Source organism: Chelon labrosus, assembly GCF_963514085.1.
Source record: "Chelon labrosus genome assembly, chromosome: 15".
In the NCBI taxonomy this organism is placed as follows: Eukaryota; Metazoa; Chordata; class Actinopteri; order Mugiliformes; family Mugilidae; genus Chelon; species Chelon labrosus.
The window spans coordinates 13,094,710-13,119,518 of record NC_140348.1 but is presented as its reverse complement, the minus strand read 5'-3'; the positions used below and the strand labels follow the sequence as shown (position 1 = coordinate 13,119,518).

General features: G+C 41.8%; 1 protein-coding gene across 1 annotated transcript; it reads right to left on the bottom strand.

Moving 5' to 3' along the window:
• Nucleotides 1–2,908: 2,908 nt before the first annotated feature.
• Nucleotides 2,909–24,437, bottom strand: sgms1a (sphingomyelin synthase 1a). Its single transcript, XM_084562161.1, has 6 exons — nucleotides 23,941–24,437; nucleotides 9,134–10,004; nucleotides 8,925–9,042; nucleotides 7,483–7,636; nucleotides 6,265–6,431; nucleotides 2,909–5,522 (listed from the first exon to the last, which is right to left on the bottom strand). The coding sequence occupies exons 2-6, from the start codon at nucleotides 9,745–9,747 to the stop codon at nucleotides 5,346–5,348; spliced, it is 1,230 nt and encodes a 409-aa protein (XP_084418287.1). The 5' UTR covers nucleotides 9,748–10,004; nucleotides 23,941–24,437; the 3' UTR covers nucleotides 2,909–5,345.
• Between the last annotated feature and the right edge of the window lie 372 nt (nucleotides 24,438–24,809).

Sequence of the window (24,809 nt, the reverse complement as noted above, 5' to 3'; positions counted from 1 at the left end):
GTGTGGTCTAAATGACACCTTGACTAGGACCTGACAGAAGTCAGTCTGCCATCTGCTCATCCGAACGTGTCCTGCTTCCAAAATAAATCCCTCAATAAAAATAAACTACCCAGCAGCCTCAGAGATCAAAGCGTCTGTTCAAGGAACGGTGCTCAGAAATCGTCCTTCCAGGTAGACTGAGGATGCATGTATTTGTTCAATCTGCCGCGCCGGCGCTGGTGGCGGGGACTGTCGACAGATGGCACAGAAACCATTTCCATCGCTCGCAAGACTGTCCCCTCCGTTGGCGTGAGCTGACTTTTGACTCGTTACATCACGCAGCATGTCGTTCTCTGAGACAATTCCAGCTCAGCCTGGAGATCCAGTACAAACTTACAGAAGGTAGGAGAAGCAAAGACACACAGCAGATCTCATCTTAAGGCAGAGACTAGCTGGATTCCTACTTCCAGCCTCAGACCCTTTTTCTGAGCGTGACGGGGCCTCGCGGTGCCCTCCACCGCTGGAAACCACTTCTATGTCATATTAAATGTAATGACTGCCAGTTACTGAGTCACCTCTGCGGTGATAGATTGACTTAAGCTGCAATGCAATTTCACATGGTCAGAGGCTTCAGGGACTGGTGGCACAACTGACACGGGGTGGCGAGATGAGCGAGCTCTGAAGCGAGGATAAACTCCACTGGTTAGAGGAGCAAGGAGGGGGAGGTTGACATGGTCACCTCTTTAAGCTGTGGTCATTTCATGGCCTCTTGACTTGTCTGTGGAGGCCTGACGGTGGAGGGGGTGGCGGTTACATCTCCCTAGCACTGATATTCCTGATGAAAATAACTACTGCCATTACAGGCGCAGCGTTTATTCTAGACCTGGAGTGCCTCGAAGATTTCTTCTGTGGTACATCATAAAAAATGCACTGGAGAAATGTTTGCACCCCGAGAGATGCGCGGAATATTTTACGCTCAACCCTATTAATCTTCGCGTCTAATGATCAGTGGATTCCTTGCATGTAAATGTGTGTATAATCTCCCTCTCCATTAGTTTAAACGTGACGGATTGAGGACTACAGACCAGAACATTGTTGTGTACACCGTGGCAGTTTTATTACCCAAATCCTTCTTTCTCATACCACCCACTTTTCCCGAACCTTCCATTAATAGACAAAACTCCATTTGCGCTGCAGCGACGTTATCTTAACAGACTAAGTATGGTATTACGGTGAAAGGCCGCAGCACTGCTGAGAATAGAGTCCAATTTGCCGGTGAACCCATGAATCAGACCTTTGTTTCTCTTGGCTACGTGGCCTCGAGGGAGGGTAGGTTACTGTAAAGTAGTAGTATATTGTGACGCAGACTTGTGACTGTAAAAATAAAAAATTGTGCACAATTTCCTTTTCTTTAGGGCTGTAATGGATGGAGCGTAGAGAGTGGCCAGGCTGGTAAACAGGCTGCTGCGGTGTGGATGCCAGAGCTAACATGCCGTTCATGTTCTAAAATCACGCACCGGGTACGATCTGTATAATGCATGACTCCTTAAACTGCGTGAGTCAAAAAAAGCAGAGGCAGAGCCACACACGAGGCATTTTAAGACTCCGAACAAACGCAAGGTGACAGAAAAACGCCGCGGAGAAAGACTGGACACCTGCACAATTATGTTCAGACGACCATTTTAAAACCATCAAACCATCTTGAGAACATCACCCTGGCCTGTTTTGATAAAAACTGGGAGATGTTTGGAGGCCTCCTCCTCCTCCTCCTCCTCGTCCTCCTCCTTCTAACCCCCTCTCTGTCGTCTGACCGTGTGCAGTAGTAGTGTGTGGGAGTTTGGCTTGGCTGGTCAACCCCAGTCTCTCTAGGGTGCCAGCAAAGCCTCCAGTGGGCTCCAGCCAGCTCAAAAATAAATATGTGCCCCTTTTCAACCAAGGAATTAGGTGGACCTCAAACCCCTCTGACAGTTTATCAGCAGTCCAGGTCGTCGTCCAGTTTGTTTTATTTGGCCCTCGCGTTTCCCCAGATGCCGTTACGGTCAGAATCTGCAGCGATCAGACCCCAGATCACTCCTTTGATTATCTGTAAGGTGACATTTTTGGATGTGTTTATTTACAGCTTTAGGGGAAAACGTTCTTCATTCCTTGAGTGAAAGTGGGTGAAAGTGAAGCTAACTTTACTCTTGGCTCTGTTGAAGCCCCAGAAAACCTACAGGACCTCCTCTGTGAGCCTGAAACTGTGATAAACGATGTCCAGCCGGAACTGACTTTTCTGACAAAGTTCAGATTCATTTGTTTAATGTTGTTTATGCTGGTTGGGAAATAATCAGAACAAGGCCACGTCACGTATTTGTAAGCACCAATTAGGCTTTTAAAGGCTTTAGTTTCTGTGGATTCCTGTGTGTGTGTGTGTGTGTGACTTGGAGGGGGTCTTCATAAGATGAAGCAACTTTTCAAATGCGATGTGTGCTCGCTGGCTTATGTTGACAAACCACTGTTTATCTTACGTGATCAAAATACACCCACGTAATACCGGTGCAGTATATTTAGCCAAAGATGTTTGTTTGACCAAGCCATGTTTTCCGTTACTTTAAAAGGCCGCTGTGTGGGATTTAGTGGCATCTAGTGGTGAGGCTGCAGATTGCAATTAACTGAACACTCCTTCCTTTTCAGTGGCGTAGGAAAACATTTCAACGTAAAAAAAAAACACAAAATGCACTCTCAATACCCGGCATTTATAGTTCATCTGTTGAACAGTGGTAGCTACTGCCCAAAAGTTTAACTAAATGTGTGTAGGTGATGCGTGTTTATTCAAAGAGCTCAGTATACTGACTAAAATAAAAAAAAGAGAAAAGAGAAGAGCTTACAGGAAGACTCAAGCTTCAGACATGTTTGAAAGCTTAGCGAGGCCAAGAACAAGCAAATGAAGTGCACAAATGTATACTAGAGGACATATTTTGTGCATTCATTGCACCGCTCTAATTTATGCAGCTCAACGTGTCCACCTGCTGGCTCTCAGCGGATCTGCCATGATGTCATCTTTTAGCACAAGGAGCGTTTAATCTGCTGCGAGACTAAAACAATGAGGTTATCACGAAGAAGGAGACAGGCCGTGCCTCAAATACGTTATAGTAAAAGGTTTTATTCAAAAACATCCCAAGTAGAATCCTTTATCATATCTTACAAACATCTGATATACGCACAAAAAGGGACGAAGTGGGTGAGTTTGCAGAGAAACATATGATGACTTTAATGTCTTAGAGACAAAACGAACAAAAAAATAAAATAAAATGAGAACAACAACAACAAAAAAAAGACCTGATTGGCAAACTAGAGGACAAACATTAAGTTCAACCTTCATCCCTTCATTCATTTCTTCACCCTTATCGAAGCCCTCATATATCAGAGAGTCGTGTTTGGACCGAGTTTTATCTCAAATCAGAAATATGGCCATGTGTGAAGAAGAAGAAGAGGAAGAACCCGCTGTGCTCTTGAAAACTGAGAACCAGTTCTTCATAGAAGTGAAATGATTTGATAACGAGAACTGACGTGTGTCTCAAACATTACCGACCCCTGTTGGCAAACTCACTCGCCCTTTGACTTTTAAAATCACTTCATTATTTATTTGGACTCTGTGCGAGCGAAAGATTAGTGCAGTTTTACTTTGTAGGTGCTACCGTTTAATTTGAAATGAAAGTTTCATACAATGAGAAAGATCTTTCCCTATACATGATCTCGCGTAATACTCTTTATAGTTCAGTCATAGTTACACAAACAAAACAAAAATGAAAATTATTAGGATGAGTACGGACGCGTTTTCACATTCATGGAAGTTTGCACACTTATGGCCAAATATATCACCAGCTCCGTGCATCACACTTCAGCCTGTTCCCCTCAATTAAGTTCCCCACTGTGCATTTGCTACTACTACAAGTATGATTGTTTTGGCGTTGCACTTAATGATGCAGAAGATACACGGTCTTCAAACTGTAGCAGCTTGATTATTACAATATTTCAAAGGTTTGTTACTGACATGTTCAGAAACTTTGCTTAAAGGTTCTGTTACCACAACTTTTAATATTTCCTAAGCTTGACACAAGGGTCACAACGATTATTTCAATCTACATCTCATCACCAACAAGGCTACAAGACAACTAATGAGGTTGATTCTGATTTTTTAACTGGTACTCCATGTGGGGAACAAGAAAGGGGCTCATTATCTCCTGAGCTAGAGATGCTGCAATGATGCACAAGACATGTCCAAGTCCAGAATAACTAACTCCGCAAACTGGAGATGTCTCTCGTCCAATGTCCAATTAGGCAGTGATGTTTGCAGATGATGTTGTGGTGGAAAGTAAAAACAAGCAGACGCTGCGGTGCATCGGGCTTTGAACACGGCTGGTATTGGTTAAAAACTGACTGGTAAAAATAATAAAAATGAAATGTTACAGACATAAAAATACAATTAACAGTCATTTTCTTTTGTCAGAACAGCATTAACCAGCTAAGCACAAACTGACATCATAAAGCGTCGATAAACAAACGGGACATTTCACTCACTGCACTTAATTTTGGGAAGACCAATCTTCTGGTAAGGCTGGCGTTAGTTGTTGTATACATTCATGGGAACGAGAATGTGACCCCGCCGCGGCACGAGCTGGCACCGCGGCGGAGACACACAAGACATGTAGTACTTAACCGTTTTACAATCAAGCTAAGAAAGGCACTGGAATAATGTTTATACCACATTAGATTCTTATGCTCTCAGTTATCCATCTTGAAAAAGATAAAAATCTAAAGATCTTCTGTTGGACATCATTTGCGTTTGAAAAATAAAGTTTGAAATATTTAGAAAAAGTATTTTTTTTTTTTTTTTGCACCTTTGACTCATTTTAGCAAGGACTGTTTACAAAACGTAAGTTGCTATAAAAAAAAAAGAAAAGAAAACGAAATGCTTATGGCATTTTGGTTCTCAAAAAAAAGCATCTGATTAATCTATTTGCACTAAAAATCTAAGAACATGGAGACTTTACGGTTTTTGTGCTGCGAGGGAAAAAGTTTGAAAAGTTTGTTGAAATGCTTCATAGATCTGCTACAAAAGCAGAAACGTATATGGCCCATGAAGAACCAACAGAAATAAATTAGTGCTCTGATAACAGAGGAGAAGAGAGAAAAACATTTAAAAAAAAAAAAAAAAAAAAAAAAAAAAATACTTAGTGGGTCACAGTGTTACCCATTTGGACAGGGATGTGTCTGTTACTGGAGGTGAAAGGACAGCGCTACATTGAACAGTGCCATCTTCCGTGGATTAAAAACAGCACTTATGGAAGTCACAGTCCTCGCCTGCTTTGAACGTGACCGGGGGGTCACTGCATGTCCAGCCTGCTGTACTTCACGCCGCGGCACCACTGCAGCGCTCGCCACGACAACGGCAGCTGATAATTCCGAGGGACCGTGCCGTTCACGTTCTCTTCAAAGTATTGGAACAGTTTATACCACCATACCCGCGAAAACGGGTTACTCTGTGACGTCTCCTTCAGCGACTGAAACGACAAAAAGACACAAATACCCTCACATTAGGTCACATTATGTAGGTCATGCTGTCTGCTGCTGAAGTCTACAAAATATACAACTTCAAATCCTGTGGCTGAGAAATAACTTACAGCTAAAATAATCCAATAAATATCTGAAAATTCAACATATCTCTTCACAATGATGTCAAAATGATCACTAAGTGAAAAGCACAAAAGCCAACCTTAAATGGTGACTTGCATTTTGTTTTTTATCAGAAAATCGCCCAGTCAGAACTAAAACCACCACCTCGTCCTGAAAAGATGGGCTCAAACGCTCGTCCCAGTCGTTTTGTGGGTTTTTGGGGGAGACAGAAACATGGCGGTAGAAGAACAACAAGTTGTTTAAACAAGAGCACATCAATTTGCTCTGGGGTTTGAACCCGCCGGCCAGCTGGGGCCTTTCTGTGCAGAGTTTGCGTGATCTCCCTGCACCTGCGTCAGTTTTCCTTCCACAGTCCAAAGACATGCTTGTTAGGTTAAGTGGTGTTTCTAAATTGGCCGTGCATGTGTGCATGAATGGTTGTTTGTCTTTCTGTGTTATCCCTGTGATAGCCTGGCAACCTATCCAGGGTGCACCTAATATCTGCCTACCAGAATCTTTTAAGGGCAGTATATTTCCACCCATCAACCCACCAACCATTAAACACCTGGTCTATGTACTCACTTCTACTTTAGTTCAAAAATCCTGAAGAGTAACAACACGTGCACTCACCTGCTGGTTGGCCATAGTGTGGTACCACCAGAAGAGACGTGTAGTGATAAAGTAAGCCACGACCACATCCACAGTGTAGTGATCATGGGCCAGAAGGATGCAGAAAATTCCCACTGCACTCAAGGTCCAGCAAACCCAGTGATACCACCAGAACCGCCTGGGAGAGTCTGCCGATCAACGAAAGAAAGAAAGAAACCGAGTCAATATAACAGAGACACAGATCAAACCCACCTCAAACATATTAACTCTAGAGAAGAAGATAATCCCAGCTTGTATGTTTATCAGCTGTTATTGATTGTGCATAACTTGATTCTAAATTGGCCAGAGGTGTGAGGGTGAATGGTTGTCTGTCTCTCTGTGTTAGCACTGTGTTACGACTGGCGACCTGTCCCGAGTGTACCCCGCCTCTGACCCACTGACAGCTGGGATTGGCTCCAGCCGCCCCGTAACCCTTTACAGGACAAGCAGTTACAGAAAATGAATGAATGGATGAATGAATGGATGAATGAACTATTAGAGCTAATGCACTGATACAAAAAGCAGTGAATGACCAGGAATGTTACTCAAACAATTCCTCTCTTTCACCACTAGATGTCACTACTGTATCAATTAAATTGCAAACACATGGTGGTTGGAAAGCCACTGTGCCATGTGATGTGGTAGAAGAACTGACTACTCAACTTCACGTTGTCATGAGAGGTAATGATCTGTTGTTAAAATGCAACAACATTTCACCCACACACACACACACACACACTACCAGCTGAGTGGTAAACCAGGTGGGCGGACACATCAAAATACGTTAGATAACGGAAATGCCTGCCGAGGAACGATTACATAAGGGAGCTACGGTGAAAAACTAAAGTGTGGCTGGAGCAACACTTCCTCTATATTTTCTTTGTGTCTGCATTTCCTGCGAGCTCAGAGAAGTGCTGCAAAAGCCAAGTCGAGCCATATAATTTCGATACTGAACCCAAAGATGGTTATAAAGCCGACCGTGAACTGTGCGAAGAACACTTTAATGGCTTGTCAAACATCATAAACCAGTGACAACCAGTACACTCCTTGCTTTCAACAGGAACTTGTCCTTTTGGGTGTGAACGAGATTATGAAATGTTCACATCTTGAATTGGAGAAGGGAAACTGAGTTGACACGTGGCTTAGTGGCAACGCCTTCCTACACGTTCTTAGCAAGAGATAGACAGGGGCGGGACTTACACTCTTTGATGAAGAGGTACGTTAGCGTCAACATGACGGTGTGGCCGCTGTACAGATAATCTCCACACATGGTGTGGGAACCTGTGATGGACAGGCCGCCGCCGGCAATCATTTTCATGACTCTCCTCATCTGTGCCTCCCAGTTCCCGAGAAGCTGAAAGAAACACAGTTACACATTACGTCATGTTTAAAAGTATGGATATAATATAATATAATATAATATAATAATGACTGAAAATATTAGTGGTGCCTGCTAAGTAAATATAAAAGGTAGTTCTTCAATTCTTCCCCCATAAAAGCAGCCATCATGTTATCTTTTGATGAATCTGGATTCATCCGCCTACTGTCCTACTTTGCACCTCAAAATTACTTTTTCATAAATATGGTGCATGTGCTGGTTTTCTATTTTCAAACAGTCTTACTTGTTCTATATAAGCTGCAGGGCAATCTAGATTTGTTATCCTTGTTATTCCATCTGCAGTGATAACAAGTGTCCTGATGGTTTACACTGCACTTAACGGAAGTCATATGATTTAGGCAGTTTAAAATACCCGATTACAAGTCATGCTTCAGTGAAACAAGCATGTATTCAGACTGAAACGGAGCTGAGGTGTCAAAAGCAAAATCTAATTTACCGTATGCAGAATGGATGCTTTGAGCGTGTCAAATTTATAAAAATCTATTTTAGTGAGAGTTTATATGTGTAAGCTCTTAAATTGATCTTGCCAGACTTTAACAACCTGTTATTGTTTAAGTCTACCAAGAAGGAAGAGGTGAAGCATTCTTACAGAACCACAAAAAAATAAAGGTGTGGGTGAAGGAGGTTGTTAAAACCGTCACCCACACTCCTTTTGTTTGTTTTGGTAACTATGCCATCACACTTCCCCAAACCTAATGTTTATCTGTGTTTACAGATTCATGAAGGTGTGAAAATACCAGTGAGTGGGGACTGATGGACCTTTAGCTGAACGTTCATCATTTCTAGTGAATTTCCCTATTGATTCACTTCAGTGGTTTTTCTAACTGTTGGGGATTCAGAGCAGTGTTTTCATATAACTCATGTTCACTGTTCCAGCAACTCACACAGGAAGTAAACCCAAGAGTTACAATGGAAATGTTAGGCGAGCTAAAAGATGGAGAGAGATGTCATGCAAATTTTTCCCCAGAGTTTCTCTATAAATGGAAGAAGATTGTATTGTCAATACTGCTTCCGAACGCGGAGGCTTAAAATAAAAGACTGTGAAACTACTTTTAAACAAAGCAGGTGCAACACGACGTAACGGAAACCATAAAAAAAGCTCAAGCAACCACTTGAAACTCCTCTTACATGTATCTTACACCCAGTGGTCGGTGGAAACACTTCAGTTTATAAGAGATTAAGTTCTTTCTTGCTTAATATGCCCATTCAGCACTTCAAAAATGACAGTGTGCATATAATTTACCTTTGGAGAGCATTGAAAGTGCATCCCAGGAACAGGTAGAGTAGTGATGTACATTGTAATGCAGCGGTAGAGATAGAGTGTGCCAACAATGAAGAAGAATCGCCTGCCTATAATTGACCTGGGGAGGACAAAGGAACACAAATTACACAACTTTCTTTAACTGAAATGTACATCTTGGCTGAATAAACTCCACGAGACGACGCGTGTACCTGTACTTGAGTAGAATCCACTGTATCAGCCAGACTCCCACCAGCAGCATGCCGTTAATCTCACAGATGGAGAAGGCCCACTCCACCCTGTCAAACAGGTCGAAGAACTTGTCGGGCAGTGGTGGAGTGTGCTCCTTTGGCGGTACTCTCTCGTGGACCACTGAAATGACAACCGTGGTGGTGACAAAGCACACCACCGCGTAGATGAACGCTATGCCCGTCTTCCCCCACTCAGCGGGGAAGGAGGAGCGCGTAGCTTCCGCTGTGGGGATGGGGATGTGGACCATCTCCGTTCTGAAGTCTGTCATCCCCAGCGTGCCGTTCCTCAGGGGTTTGCTAGTTCCGTTTGGTAGCCTGCCAATGTGCCCGTTTGCATGGCCGTTTTTGTGAGCCTCGATGTGGGTTTCTATCCGCAGCGTCTCCAGTCGCTCTAACAGTTGCTGTCCGCCATCAGACGACACCAGCGACAGAGGAGGCTTCAGGAAATCTGCCTTTGTGAGCTTGAGCAGAGCAGGACCGTCCATCTGTTGGAGGGGATCTATGTACTCTGGCATGCCCCCTTTGCTCAGCCAGTTAGAGACATCTTCCACTGACCATGTCACCACCTTCTTCATCTTGGCCAGTGGGCAACGTGGAGGATTAGGGGGGTCCTCAGACTAGAGGGTAAGGTTCACAAAACGTGTAGTTGTCTACGGGGCAGTGGCAGGTCCTCTCCAGTTTTGGCACATGGTGTGTCTTGCTCCTAGAGGCAAGCGCAGCCTCCCCTTGAAGTGATGAAGACAAAGATGGCGGCAGAGGCAACAGGTTATCGGTGGACCACAGCGTCTCTCTTCACCTTAGTAGCTTATTGTTTTCCACCCACACTGCACCCCTGTTAAAGGAAAATTAAAATAGTTTGAATCCAAATGCACTGATGACAATCATATCCGTTTTGACATTAAAACAAATAAAGTGTATGATTCATAATTCTAGTGAGGACAATCACCGCTCTGTGATCGGGTGTAGTCCCAAACCGGATGCCTGACTAGACCAGGAATCCCATTGTACACTGACTGAGTAACAAAGCAGCATGAGGCACAGGTGGCCACTCTGAACTGCTGAAAATTACAGATGAAACTACTTAAACTCAATTTTGCAGACGTGACACATCAAATGAATAATTCAAGTCCTTCTAAAGCTTTTACAATAATAACACCAACAGCACGAGGACTCAATCAATCTGTAGCTTTCTCCTCTTTGAGCCCTGCTGCAGGGACAACCTTTTTCACATGAGCTCTTTATTGCATGAACGGGCCAAGTAATTCAGGTTACTTAATTTATTGCTCAAGACAAAAAGTAAATCTGAGAAAGCAGCTCGTACACTGTAAGAAAATACCGTCCTACCAGTTCTCGTATATCTTTCTTTTGAACTTTATGGAAAACAAAGTTAAGTTAGAGTTCACTTCACGTCCAAGCTTCAAGCAGCCGCCAAAACTCACACATCTGCTTCATATCATTCGTTTGTTTATAGACAGCGATGTCGGTGGTGGACACAGGGTGGCCTTGCTTGTGTTTGGAGGAGTGCGATGTACAGCTGGAGACGCGCTCTGATCAAACGTACAAAGAGGATGGATGGGAGTGGAACAGACTGCACGGAGGAACTCATAAATCAAGAGTGAAGGTCAGAGCTGATCATCGAGTCAGTCCCTCCCCTGTCAAGAGGGCAGTCAGCCAGCAGTAAAGCCTCAGCACAGCTAGCTCAGCTCAGGCCGTCGGCAGCTAAATACACTGGCAGGCTGGGTGGTTGGCAGGACAACAAACTGCACATCAGTACCTCATCTCACCTCGGCTCTGCTCACAGGCCTGTTCATTTAGGTCAGCCAAACAGGGCCAGATAAATAAGCTGCGAGCTGGGACGTCTGCAACTCCAACAACACGTCAGATTTATTCCTGCTGAGCTCCGCCGCATAATTTGACCTTTTACCTCAGTGTAAAAAAATAAAACGTATGACTAGCGTACCAGCTTCACAGCGTGAGACTCTTTATTGCACCATCTACGTGACAACCCAGCTGTGTACCTTAACATATTGTGCAGGGAGCAAAGGAGAACAGCGTTTCGTGGAGATAAAGAGAAACAGAGGCACGTTTATCAATCTGTTAATAGTTTACAACAGAGGGTGATCAGAGATTAGTTGTCACCAAGTCAGCTGTATGCTGAGGACCTTTGGTCAAGGAATCAGCTTAGTGCTCTATCAGAAATAATCTCACTCAACTGAACAGGGAAAGGGTAAAACGTGAAATTCTGAAACCAATACTGTAGCCTCTATTTACATGTGTAAAAATATTTGGATAAAATCGATTTTGGAAGTTGCTGTAGTTTGTAACTGGTTTTCTAAAATTGTATGAGAGTAAGCAAACACATTATGATGGTAAACAACTGGCTAGTGTGTGCATGTACACTAGTAAAATAAAATTCTTTCTTTGATAAAAGCCTTGCACTAAATATTCATGAAGGTTACGGCATTCAGCATTAGTTAACACAACTGTGTATTAATTTTGGGGGCTGTGGCTTGTTGTACGATTGAACTGTATTGCTTTCAAAAGTGTTGTACACATGTTTCTATTATTTTGGCTACCCCATATTAGTCAGCGGGCTAGATTAAATAACAGAAACACTTGTGTTTAAATGCACCACAAACCCCGTCCAGAATGATCATACAGTTGACCACATTTCTGACGCCGTTTCAACTCATAGTTTTTTCAAACTATTTTAAGTTTAAGCAACTATTTATTTGTAAAGTTTATTCCACCACCACACTGTATATACAGAATGTCTTTATATTTCTAGTTTTTTCAGAGTATTGTTATTTTTTGTATATATTTTTCAAAAAAATGTTGTATTTGTGTTTTCGTCGTCACTGTTTTTCTGTATATATATTTTTTTTGCCAACTTCCGTGCTACTGTGACAAGGACATTTCCCATACGTGGGATTAATAAACACTAGTGCAGTGCCCGTCGGAAGTATGTATTCCTATAGTGGGAGCCTACAGGTGTATGAGGATTAGTGGAAATATTAGAGCGGAGAAAACCTATTTTACCGATATATTTTACATTTCTTATCCAAACAACGTCAAACTTAGCAGTGCACATCTTCGTGCCCGTAGCGAGACACCTGCCCAGTTTCAAATCAATCGGGCCAACGGTTCGCGAGATATGCGTGCCACAGACAAACAGACACACAGACAGACGCTCCTTGCATTATTAGATAGATGTCTTACGTTTCAACATTAACTGAACATTGTAACGCTCATGAAATTAGGATCTTGCGCAGGACTGTTCTATTAGAAAGCATTTGTGTTCACTAGTGTACATTTTGATCTGGCAAGTGAGCGTACAGACGCAGTATATCACTTCTTATTGGCTGTAACTTGACTCTGTTGAGACTGCACCAAAAATGGAAATAATTCACATTTCACACTGTCAAATTGTTCCATCACCTGATGACCAAGTCGCAGGCCTTAACAACATTTTCTGTATCAAAACAGAAATTAAAAACTAAGCATGCCCCCGTGATAATGTCGTTCTAGGGCAAAGAACGACCGAAACGAAAGAAGGCCTCAGGATATTTTGGCCTTATGATGTGGGTAACTTTGAAATGAGATAAAGATAAGTCATCGGAGCTCCCCTCTAAACAAAGAAACCTTGAAAGCTTTTATTTTCCCCTCAGAACTTGAGTGAATAGGAAAACACGAGAGGAAGAAACTCAGGAAGGTAAGCATTGTTATTTGCAGCACAGCTGAAGCACAAAGAGCTTTTATTTTCAATGTCAAGGTGTGTGTTTACTGAGCTGAACTGAGCTCTATTGTCATATATTTACTTAATGGATGCTGGCTCCTCCTTACTGAGACAACTTCTTGTCGTTTAGCTGCGGATGTTGGAGGCATTTAAGGAAGTGACCTTTTTTTGTACCCGACCACAGAACAACACAAGCAGCACGTTTGGCAGTGCAAGATGACACCGCTAGACGTCTGAAGGTTTGTGACCTAGGCTGAACTTTAAAATCTTAATAGCGCTCATAAACGCTTTAAATCACGTTCCCCTGTATCGAAACAGCACGTGCCAGGATTTTATTTTACAAGGCCTGCATTTAGTCTCTGATAGAGTGGATAGTCAAATAGTTTACAGCCATCAAAAGACAACCGTTAACTGGATTACAATTATTTTAACTTTTCTTTCTTAAAATGATAATTGTGATAAAAGCATTGTCCTTTTATGCACAGCTGCGTCTTCAGCTTTGCAAATTAGATGGTTAATAGCTTCAGAAATCCCCACCTCAGCACCTTCCTGTCACCAGATTATGGAGCGACGTGTCTTTTTCTGCACAGTTTCTTACATGTTTTGTAGCTTCTCAGCAAAACAACACTCTTAACCCCTCCACATAGCAACTGAAGTGAGAAAGAAGACAGGGTGTGAACTAGCTCTCTGTTCCATTCTTGATACGGCTACTGCAAATAACACTGAGACACGCTGTCTGAAAGTGTTTTTATATTTAAACCAGTCTTTATCAGAGGTGTGTGGCCTTGCAGACCAGGTATCAACACATCATAAGAATCTTTCTGGTGTGTACTGCTCAAACGAGAGCACAAAAAAACTACCAGGCCTTTTGCCGTCGTGGGACGCAGCTACAAAGAAAGTCTGTTTTCCTGCTTGGAGTTCACCTTGATGTACAAAGCACTGGCATGCCCAAACTAAAAAAAAAAAAAAACATAAACCATGAGCTAGATGAAGCCGATTACGCGCTGCTTTCTTCTTCTAGCCTCGGCGGAATTACATGGAAATTAAACTACGGGTTTAAAAATGAATAAACAAAATAGAATTATTTTTACAAGCTAAAGCAGAAGCAAAAGGGCGAAGTGGGACTGCATCAAACGCTGCTCTTCTACTTCATATGGTAACCCACAAACAAGTTTGGTGGGGCTGGCACGGGGGCAAAGGGGGGAGCTTTAGTGGTTTAGCACAAGGCAGTACATGTGACATCACCAGAAAAAGATCCCACACAGGAGCAACAATATGTCAAACTGACACAAATATAAACACACCGTTCCTGGCAGCCAAGAGAAGGGACCAAGTGACTCATCTACAATGACCAGCCTTTCAGAGACGTGGAGTCAATGCAGACTGGGTACAATAACGTGGCTCTGCTACAAGTGTCATCTAGATGTGCACTAATTTATCAGAGTAAATAGACTAAATGCACTCATGATATTATGATATTATTAACCCCCCCCACACACACACCTCCCCTCCAATGAGCTGCCATTTTTATTCTTTTTAAAATACTCGACCTGAATACGAGCTTCAAGTGGCATCTCTGTTATACAATCACTTACTCACAGTTATGTGTTTCTGAATCTCCATCACTCATTTCAGCTCCACCACACCGGCCACAGAGGAGAGGAAAGTAGTTTCTCTGACCCGTCTACTGACCTTCCTTCTTTCAGTTTCCACTTCCCCCTTCATGACCCCCCCCCCCCCCCCCCGCCGCATTTGCACAGTCGGGAGCCAACATCTATTGATTACACTTGATCTTATTCACTGCACATTTGTTTCCTGCTGTCTAACTCTTGAAAAATAAGACCCCGCATCCTGTGAGACTGAAAGAACTCTTGTGAAATTTGAGGAAATGAGGAAATCTGACAAAGGAAAGGCCTTTGGCAAAGGGAGTAGTACATATTTGAATAAGATGAGTACAAATATTCACATAAGTGCACCTGAGCTGGCTTTACTAGTTTTATTACGTCAGATGAAATATGTAGCCAATTCATGAGGAACACTGTATGACTCCTACACAGCTACGATCAAGAGTCATATCGATCAGCGTAAGAACAATCTTCTTTTGTTTCTGTATAGGCAAGTAGGAGCCTGATATGACAAGATGGAAAATATTCAACTGGAGCCACAACGTTTAGTCAATAAACTGACCTATTACCAAGTCAATGATTGTTAATAGTCTGTCTCTCTGCGTTAGCCTATCCAGTGTGTAGCCTGCCTCTAGCCCAATGACAGCTGGGATAGGCTCCAGCACCCCGCGACCCTCCAGAGGACAAGCGGTTACAGAAAACGAATGAATGAATGAATGATTGTTACTAGGATAATTTCACAATTTTCTGATATTTTATGGACAAAATGATTACTCAGGGAAATTGAAAGTTAGTCAGGTGCAAACTAGAAAGTCTCATTACACAAATCTATATCCACAATAAATTTTTACCAGACTATGAGTCTGGTAAAACATAGGGATGCACCGAAATAAAAATTCTTGGCTAAAACCGAAACATTTATGACTTTATTGCATTTATGACTATGACTGTGTGTACTAACCTCACTAAAATCAAGGCATTGCAATTGCATAAATTAATATTTCAAAGAATAAATCAATTACAAAACTATGAAAATATTTATTTAGCACATTCCAACAATGCACAACATTAAATAAAATTCAATATAAAATGTTTAACTTGGCCCCACTCATGTGTACATTAAATAATAATGGAGCAGAAGCTTTTGCAGCTGGAAATCGGCATCGATCCACTGCGCGGTTAAACTTAGCATATTTGTTTTTATTTTTATTAAGAAAAATTGGTGCACTGCACCTTTAGAAAAATAGCGCTGTCCCTTTAAGAAAGACCGTAGTCTTAACTGAAGTTGTGCATGGCTGAACGGCCACGTCGCAATAAAAAGTGAAAAAAAAAAGCAAAACAAAAAGAGGAACGTTTGTCTTGCTGTTTCTTGCTGTTTGTTTTGGAGGTGCAGCAGATAAATGATTAGACAAACATCTAAAACATTTTTCTTCCCAGTGGCACGCGATCTACCCGCACTGCCTTCGCAATCCAAGGGTCGATCACGGTCGACGTATTGTACACCCCTGCGCCTTTTGCCTTGGCACCATCGCTGGGAAACTTCTTTGCTTGGATGTTTGGATTTCAGGTGATAAATTAAACCCCTCTTGAAATTTCAGCATTACATATTTTGCAAATCGCTATCCGTGGGTCTTTATACAATACTTTATATATTGAAATACGTCCACACCGCAGACATGTTGGCCATTCCAGACAAGCTGGCTGCGGTTTTTGCTTGCGTCATCACGACATCCTGTTTCGGCTGTGTTGTTTCCGTGATTTCGGTGCCCGAATATTTGGTGCATCCCTAGTAATACGCCATTTGGATTTCATTATGGCGTGTGATCTGACTGACACAGAGAAAAGAAAACTTCAACGCGCAACTGGATAGTCCAGATAGAACAAAATGGCTCCTATTGGTCAAAGTAAATTCAACTCCACGGCACCCGGATGACGTGTAAGACTTCATTGTGCGTGGCTGGCCCAGCAGATCCAGGGCATAATCGTCTCCCACCGGAGGCGTTTCAGACCAACTTCCCCCCCAACATAAAATGTGTGGGTGGGAGAACTTCGGACTGGTTTCCGAGCTAATTAATCTATGCAATCCTGCCAAAATAGAGGAGTGGCAACAAGAAAGGGGAACCTTGTAACCAGAAAAGAGCATCAATTCAAGTGAAAAAAAACAGCAACAGCATGAAAACAATGCTGATGACTCTCGTCTTCCAAACCGACCTCGTGTGGCTATGTTTATACTGACAACAGTATTCCCCTAATAATCAGAATCAGAACTAAAATGCCTCATGTAAACACCTAAATCTGAGCGGACTGGCCTGATCCGGGCGAATCTCAAGGAATTTTTAAACAGATTGAGGCGGGGTGGTGCAACCCATCGATAATCCGTTGAATATTAGCTCCTAACAACCACGTAATCACTTGATCCAATGGTTTTTCTCAGGGTAGAATAAATACATTCTTTCTGAGCACACTGGCCCCGTGTAGGGTAAACACTAGGTGACGTGATAAGTTTCCGGGAGGGACAGACATTGATGGGTAAAAATCTCCAGCAGAGGCAAAAATGGATTGATGACTAATGTCCTAGATTTAACAGTCCTGCATTAAATCTTAGTTTCATGAACGTTATGGTATTCAGCATTCGTTTAAGATAACTGATAGAGCTGTTGATTTAACTGTGGTTCCATTTTGGAGGCTGTGATTTGTCGTACTATTAAACTGTATTGTGTTGTACCGACACGTTTATTTTGACAACCCTATTTTAGTCAGTGGGCTAGGGTAATAACAGAAACACTTAATATAAAATGGTTTGACAGCACCACAAACTACATCCTCAAATGATCGTACAGATAAATTACCATATTTCTCACACTGGTTCAGTGTAAACCGAACATTATAACAGTCAGATTTAGTGCAAGACTGTATATTTGATTGCATTTGTTTGCACTAGTTTACCTAATGAACTGGCAAGCAAGTGTATATTTCAAATGTAAGACTTTTTTTTTTTTTTGTTACAATTCATGGACTAAAATATTTAATGTCAGTTCTAGCTCAACGTAAAATGGACAATTATCTTTTGTTTGTGTCAACTTTTAAAAAGGTTTAAAAGCAATGTACACTGCATATCAACAGTGTACATTGCTTCACTGATAATTCTCATATTTGACATTTAACCTGGATATGTGTCAGATAAAACGGACACGACATACAAATACGATATTCCCCCACAATAAACAGTTTTTAAAAAAGAATGCATTGTCTGCTTTCTTCCTGCCTTGTGTAATAAAGGGTGTTGTCTTTTCCTTTTGTGAACCTTTTTCCTTTTTTAAATAGTATCTCTTTACAGCGTTTTCTTTTTCTTCTTTTAAATCACGCGAGACAGACTAACAATGGCCGAACGACACGCTCTCACCTGTATCCCTTTACATCTGATATACAAACACCCACGTGAGTGGACAATGTGAAGGCCAATATTTGCATAACTGGTAGAAGTGAAAGATAATATGGTTATTGATTAACCGCGTGTGTTCCTGCGGACAGCATTCTAGTTGACGGCCAATGTTAGAACAAGTTAATATATTGTCAAAGAACTTTATGATGTGTGGAGCTGTGGCCACTCCAGCTATTTCTAAGAAACTGAAAGTCACCAAGCTGTAGGGCTGTTCCCAAACTCTGTCAGTCGGATCAGACCTGGTTGATCATTACGAAAATTCAATCTGTACTTGCAGAATTCAATCATTCTGCAAGTACAGATTGAAGAAGCCAACACATTTGATGTTTTGTTTCAAGGTTTTGATTTCCTTTTATCAAGAGATACTGGTTAATAAGCTGCCTTGTGTACTTACTCTGCCACTTCCTTTAGAAAAATATCACTCATTACCTCAGGAAATAAAAAACCCAAAGCAACTGGTTGATGCATCTTGTACGTTGACGAAAACACAACAAACGGTTCCAGTTCCAGGAAGCAATGCCGAGATAGCATTCAAAGAATGGCAATTAAATAACGAGATGAACGCTGGTTGATCTTCAATAAGTGTGTGATAGCCACACCTCATACCTAAACGCCTATTTCATTCAATTAATTCCATTCACAAGAAACAGAAATGGACAGAAATGACATGACATATAAAAGGTGTCACAATGGATAAGCAATGAGAACTGTCTTTTTAACACAGGAGTCTGGTGACAGCCTTGACTGACTGACTGACAGCGAGGTTGTCAGGAAATAATCAATCTTCAAGTCATAATGGCTGACAACAGAAGCAGTTTCAGGATGATGAAACGTTAAAGGACTTTGCATCTTCCTTGCATCTTGCAAAACCTCTGTAGTGATCCGTCTCCACATTGTTGTGAGGAAATGAGCTGAGGTCTGCAACGTCAAATGAACCAAATGTACTTTTATCACAGCACTCCTGCCATCACAGAACAACACAGAGTCTAAACAGTCTGGTGATGAACAGAGCAACGGTGTTTGTCCAAGAGTAAAGCTGAGACGGACCATAACACATGCATGGCTCTCGTGGATGTCTCTGGGGAGCTAAATGACACGACAACCACCTCACTGGTAGGTGCTATCTGCTAATGAGAAAACCACCTGTGGCTTTATGAGTCACTGATGAGGATGTCAGACCCTTACAGCCCCAGAGGACCAACACACAAATTGCCCAGGCTCTCTGTTCAGCTGCGTGCAGTGTAGACACATCAGAAATTATATCTAGGATAGCACACAGGAGGACTTGTCACCAGGGAGCAATTAGTGTACAACTCAGTATTTAGCCCAGCTTTTCCTTCATCAACAATCTGAACTACAAATGTTTGCAGAAACAAGCCCGACAGCTTAACAGAACTGCAATGACTTTGCATGTTTGGACAGAAATTGCTTACATATAAAGCTGTTGTAACACTGATAACATTGGTAAAGCTATAAATTCCTCTTTCATATATCAGTTAACTGAAATCCAGTAAGTGTGGTTGTGAAATTAACCCAACCCACCAGATGTTTTGCTTAACAGACATTAAAAAAAAAAAAACGACGACTCCCCCAGTGGATTGGCTTTTCCTCTCTCACAGGATAAAATACAATAGATTATTTATTAATCCATTTAATAATAAACCTTATGTCATAGCAGGAAGGCCCCAAAAGGGAAACAAGCTGCAGCCTGAACACTAGCAAGCACTCAGTGTAGCTAGCAACGTAGCTAGCATGCCGGTAGACGACTCTTGATTGGATAAACTACCCTTCTATTACGGGCTAAGATTAATATATTCATTCATCCTCTGTAACTGCTTGTCTTGTGAACGGTTGCAGGAAGATTAATAAATAATGTAATTTATAATAAACCTTATGATGTAATAGCAAGATGCCAAAAGGTTAACAACCTGCTGCAGCATGAAAGCTAGCATACAGTCAGTGTAGCTGGCTGTGTAGTTTGCGTGTTGGTAGATCATTCTTGCTGTATTTATAAAGACAGTCTGGGTATAAAAGATTCTCTTCAGCCCATCGCTGCCTGTAGTTCTTCACAGGCTGGTGAGTGGATAGCACCACTGTGGAGCTGCCACAAGCACATATCGCGAAGTTAGGGAAGATGGACTACTGTGTGATCTCTGATGAATCTAGTGAGAATCCAGCTGTTTTGCGAGGTAAAAAGTGAACCATTTAAGCATTAACTCTCACAGTACATTGTGTTAGGGTTCGCTTCTCGCTGTCTCAGTTTCCCTGACCTGCATAGTCATCATATGATTCAATTAACATATTGTTTTAATGACCTTAAAACTCAAAGGACTTATAAAAACAATCATAATTTCTAACAAGGATAATAAGATGAATGAAACACTTCAAAACTGTGAACTTACAAAGAGAAATTGGATGTGCTGTCAAAATTTCCATTTGCTTTTGTCTTAGTTATGTTTTCTTGACTGTGCACACTCATTCACCTTCAATTCATCTAGGGTTAGCCAAGCAGAGCCAGGGCTACACCCAAAACCACAGAGAAAGTTATCAAAGTCGTACAATCATGTACAAACATAAAGCCTACTTCCATGCAGGCTGGGAACAGTGTCATTTTTTTGCAGTTTTCTAGACAATTTACAGACCTATTTATTATTACAGACAATTAATTTAAAATCTTTTCAATACAGACATTTGCTGTGGACCTTCTGGCATTACTTTAGTAGATCGTGTCTCTTCCACAGTTCACCTGCATCAATTTTTATTTATTTATTGCAAAAAAATGTCTGTCCTTGGCAAAAACCATCAATCATCAATACAGCATCATGTGGAATTCTGAAAATTCAAAAAAATAGGGCAAAATCTATAAAATACTAAAAAAGTGGACTTACAGCAGTAAGTTTAACAGGATTGCGACATGGTTTTAGTGGCGTGTAAACCAAACGCAACGGACACTTGAATGGAATGCAAAAAAACCCAAAACAAGTCAGGACAAGGAAATACCGAGCTCAGGTGTACGTAGGCACAATACTACAAAACAGTGAGTGAGTGAGTGAGTGAGTGAGTGAGTGAGTGAGTATCTGTCCTTCAAAGAAGCAGCTTGTATTACTTAAAATTCCTTTCTAATAGTCCCACCCGTTACTCATCACCACGTGTCACGTTCCTGCATCATCTGGTCTAAACTTACATTCACATCAGTTCAAGTCAATCTGTGCCAAATCCATGTGTTGCTATTAAAGTTATTAAAATAAAATAACTAAAATAAATACCAGCTGTATGACATTGCACTACTTATACACTGCTCTTCTGTTTCGGTGCCAATAAAGTTCATATTTTGACATCATTTTTATTTATTTTTTTCTTAAATACATCAAATTGCTACTAGCCTAGATCTCAAAAAGCTGTTGCAGGCCACAGGAAACTGGGACATCATGTGAGTGGCGGCAAAACTTCATGTGTTTCTAATTATGGCAGCAACAGCACTGAAGCCACTGCATATTGTTTCCCCCAGAGGAAAAACACAGATCAAAACAGTCAAACGCCATTGAAGGATGATCAAATCGGTCATTTAAAGCAACACCGTAACACCAAAGCTGCATGTTTGACTTCTTGGGCCTAAAATACGCTGCGGAAGCTCATCAGATGCGTTTTAGTTTTAGGATGTCAAAGTCTGTTTAAGAACAAACTCAACGGGGTGATTTTAAAGGGATCTGCAAACCGTAGCAACAAATTTAACAGAGCAATGGTTGCACAACGACCTTCCTGGTCAAGCCAGTAAATGTTGGTAGGTGATGCAAATTTCGCCCGAGGAGTGATGTGTATAAATTTGACCGCCACCTAAGCACAAGTGTTTAGATAGTCAAACAATAGCGTATCAGAACAGAAACGTGTACTTTTACGTTGTCTACGATGCATTACTACAGGTGAAGTGGTCAATGACTCAGGCGTCAAGATATCTTCTTCACCATCAGTGAATTTGCCTTCACGAGATATTTAGACTGTTACAACCTCACCTATCTAGCGTCAAAACGTCTTTTGTTTTAATGGTGTTCGGTCAGGGTAGAAAACTGAAGAAGAGGAACCAATGTCATGTGACTAAAGACGTCTAAGAGGTCAGTGAGGCGGCAGTTTGTAAACTGTGCAATGAGGATGTTTGACAAGGTGGTAGTAAGAGACCATTCAATACAACCACCTACAAAAAAAAAAACACTACATCGAGTACATCAGGCAAATGCTGCACCAAAACAACAACAACAAATTCAAATACTGAGCGTTTAATAAAAGAGCAAAGCTTCCTCCAGACTGCGTCAAGGCGAAAGAGGTTTTCTGGAGCAAAGGTACCAGCTACCCTCTTGAGACTACATTTACTTTAACGGCCCTATATATTGAAATAGTTAAAATAGTCGCAGGGAGCACATGTGCTCTAGAAAAATACAAGTAAGATAAGATAAGCCTTTATGAATACCAAGGGGAGGAAATGTTGTTTATTTAAGATTGTAACAGGACTTGGACCGATCAATATATTAAGAGACAGGTACGTCTTTGAGAACCCTGTAAGGACAACATGACAACGCTATTTCCAGGCCAGGGGAAGATGTGGATCTGAGGTGCTGCTGGTCGGTACGCTGGCGGTCAGCTGAGGCAGTATTCCAAGGCTGAATCATAGCTGTCCCCACAGAAAACTCATTGTTTCCACTAAGAGACCAAAAAAAAAAACAACAACACTGCCCTCTCTGCTTTGCTTGTCAAATGCAGCCGTTTGGTCGTTAAGAGTCTGACATGTTTTGCTTTGGCAAAGCAGCAAGGCTTTCCTCGCTGGATACAGTGGCAACAATAAACTTCATTTAACGTTTTAGCCTCTTGACACCGACTGCAGTCACACTGTTAACGTCTGTGAAGAGTTGCCTTCTCACCAGTTCCCTCCACACAGACATCTCCCTGTTCACTCTGATCACTCTCTGGTGGCTGATCTAACCGTCAACAGGCTTTCGGGGGATTTCTTTTAGCGGATCTTGGCAGGGACACGCACAATTGCACAATTATTTAAGCACATCTGTAACCGGGTACAGATGTAACAGAGCAATGGTTACATCTTATAGACGAAAAGTGGAAAAATAGTGCCACATCAGGTCCACCCTTTCCTTCAGAGGGAGGCAAGTGTTATCCAGCCGAGGCGTGCAGGGCAAAACAAATTTACTGTCAACCTTTAATACACTGGTTTAACATTTACAGAGGAACAAATCGGCTCAATATACATTCACAGGTTGACTGTAACATTAGTGGGCACACCTGTGAGACAGCGTTAGACCGGTATCATGTCAGACACAGGTGGCTTAGCATGCTAAAAAACACTGCTTTCATCCACATCAGGGCCTTGGCATTCGTTGTTCAGAGTGGCTTAAAAGCTTATAGTTTGGCTAAAAATAGATAAGCAAGCTGGCGTCTTCAGTTGTATGCTAGCTAGCCCGTTAGCTAAAACAGAGACCCCTGGATTTGGACCTCACGTTAGCGCCATAACTGTGGACTGCAGTGGCTAAAACCGCACACATATGTTTACAATTTAACCCTACAAATTCATCAGGTTTCCATTTTATTTTATTATTTTTTTTTAGGAAGTTAGCTTCCCAGTCAATCACGTTGGATTAAGGATAACGGGCTGATAAAAATGTTCCAACACAAGGCCAGTGAGCAGCAACAGTAAGCTAACGCTACGTTTTGGTTAATAAATATATAATGTTTAGAAGTGGTTACAGCGCACAGACTAGCAGGTTAGCCCGCAATACAGCGGTGTTTACCTCAGAGTTTGTGCTACAGCGCAGTTAACGTTAACTAACAGCTACCGAGGCACGACTTGAAGCCTCAACGTTAACTAGTCACACTGAACTGACCGGGCTCCGCCAATAGCCAAGGCTGCTAACGGTTACTAACGTTAAAAAAAAAAAAAGAAAAACGTAGCACGGGTATTTACCTTGCCGTCGAAACGTTGAAAACCTCGTTTTCTTTATAATTCACCGTGGAACGGAGCGGACCCCTACCCAGTATGTCCGGTGTTTTCATGGGCAGGCGGCTTGTGACTGGAGAAGCGAGGAGTCCCCCCTTCATACCGTCACCGTGATGCCTTCACGTACCATAAAAAAGTGTCGGAGAAATCGACGATACCCCAGTATTCATACGAGTAGAGAGAGAGAGAGAAAAAAAAAGGCTGCGATTTGTAGAGATAGAAAAAAAAAATCTATTCACACATCAGTAAAATATAACAGCAAACCGAACTGCATATCACAATTATTAATTCTTTTGACAAAATTACGTTTTTTACATTTCTGATATCTAGATATGGAGGCACGGGAGGAGCATGTGAATCCGTCACCACTGACTACATGGAAATGTTGCGTTGGACAGGAAAAAGCCAAGTCCACTGACTCACCTTCTGCTGGTGATCATTTGAAAACGACAATTATTTTAAAATTGAACTCCCTCCACATGTTTTAAGTACATTTGTAAGTAATTCATGCTCCGAAATGTATGTATGATAAAACCATCTTTACAGATGTGGTAAACACACTGGTGAAATAGGAACTTACTTAATTTAGTTCGTGAATCCCAGAGTTAACGCAATAAGACATTTTTGACTTGAAATGACGCTTTGACCTTCACAAGCGTCACTGACATTTCGATGCATTCTTGAGTTCATTCTGCTTTTCAGGCACGCTGTTTATGATATCGCTGATCAGCTTAAACACTTCTGGATGAGACAGGACAATTGGGCCGGCATATCTTAAATACCATTTGAGTAGATTTTCCTCTAATTTGCCTTTCAGAACATTCATTGTCCCCATG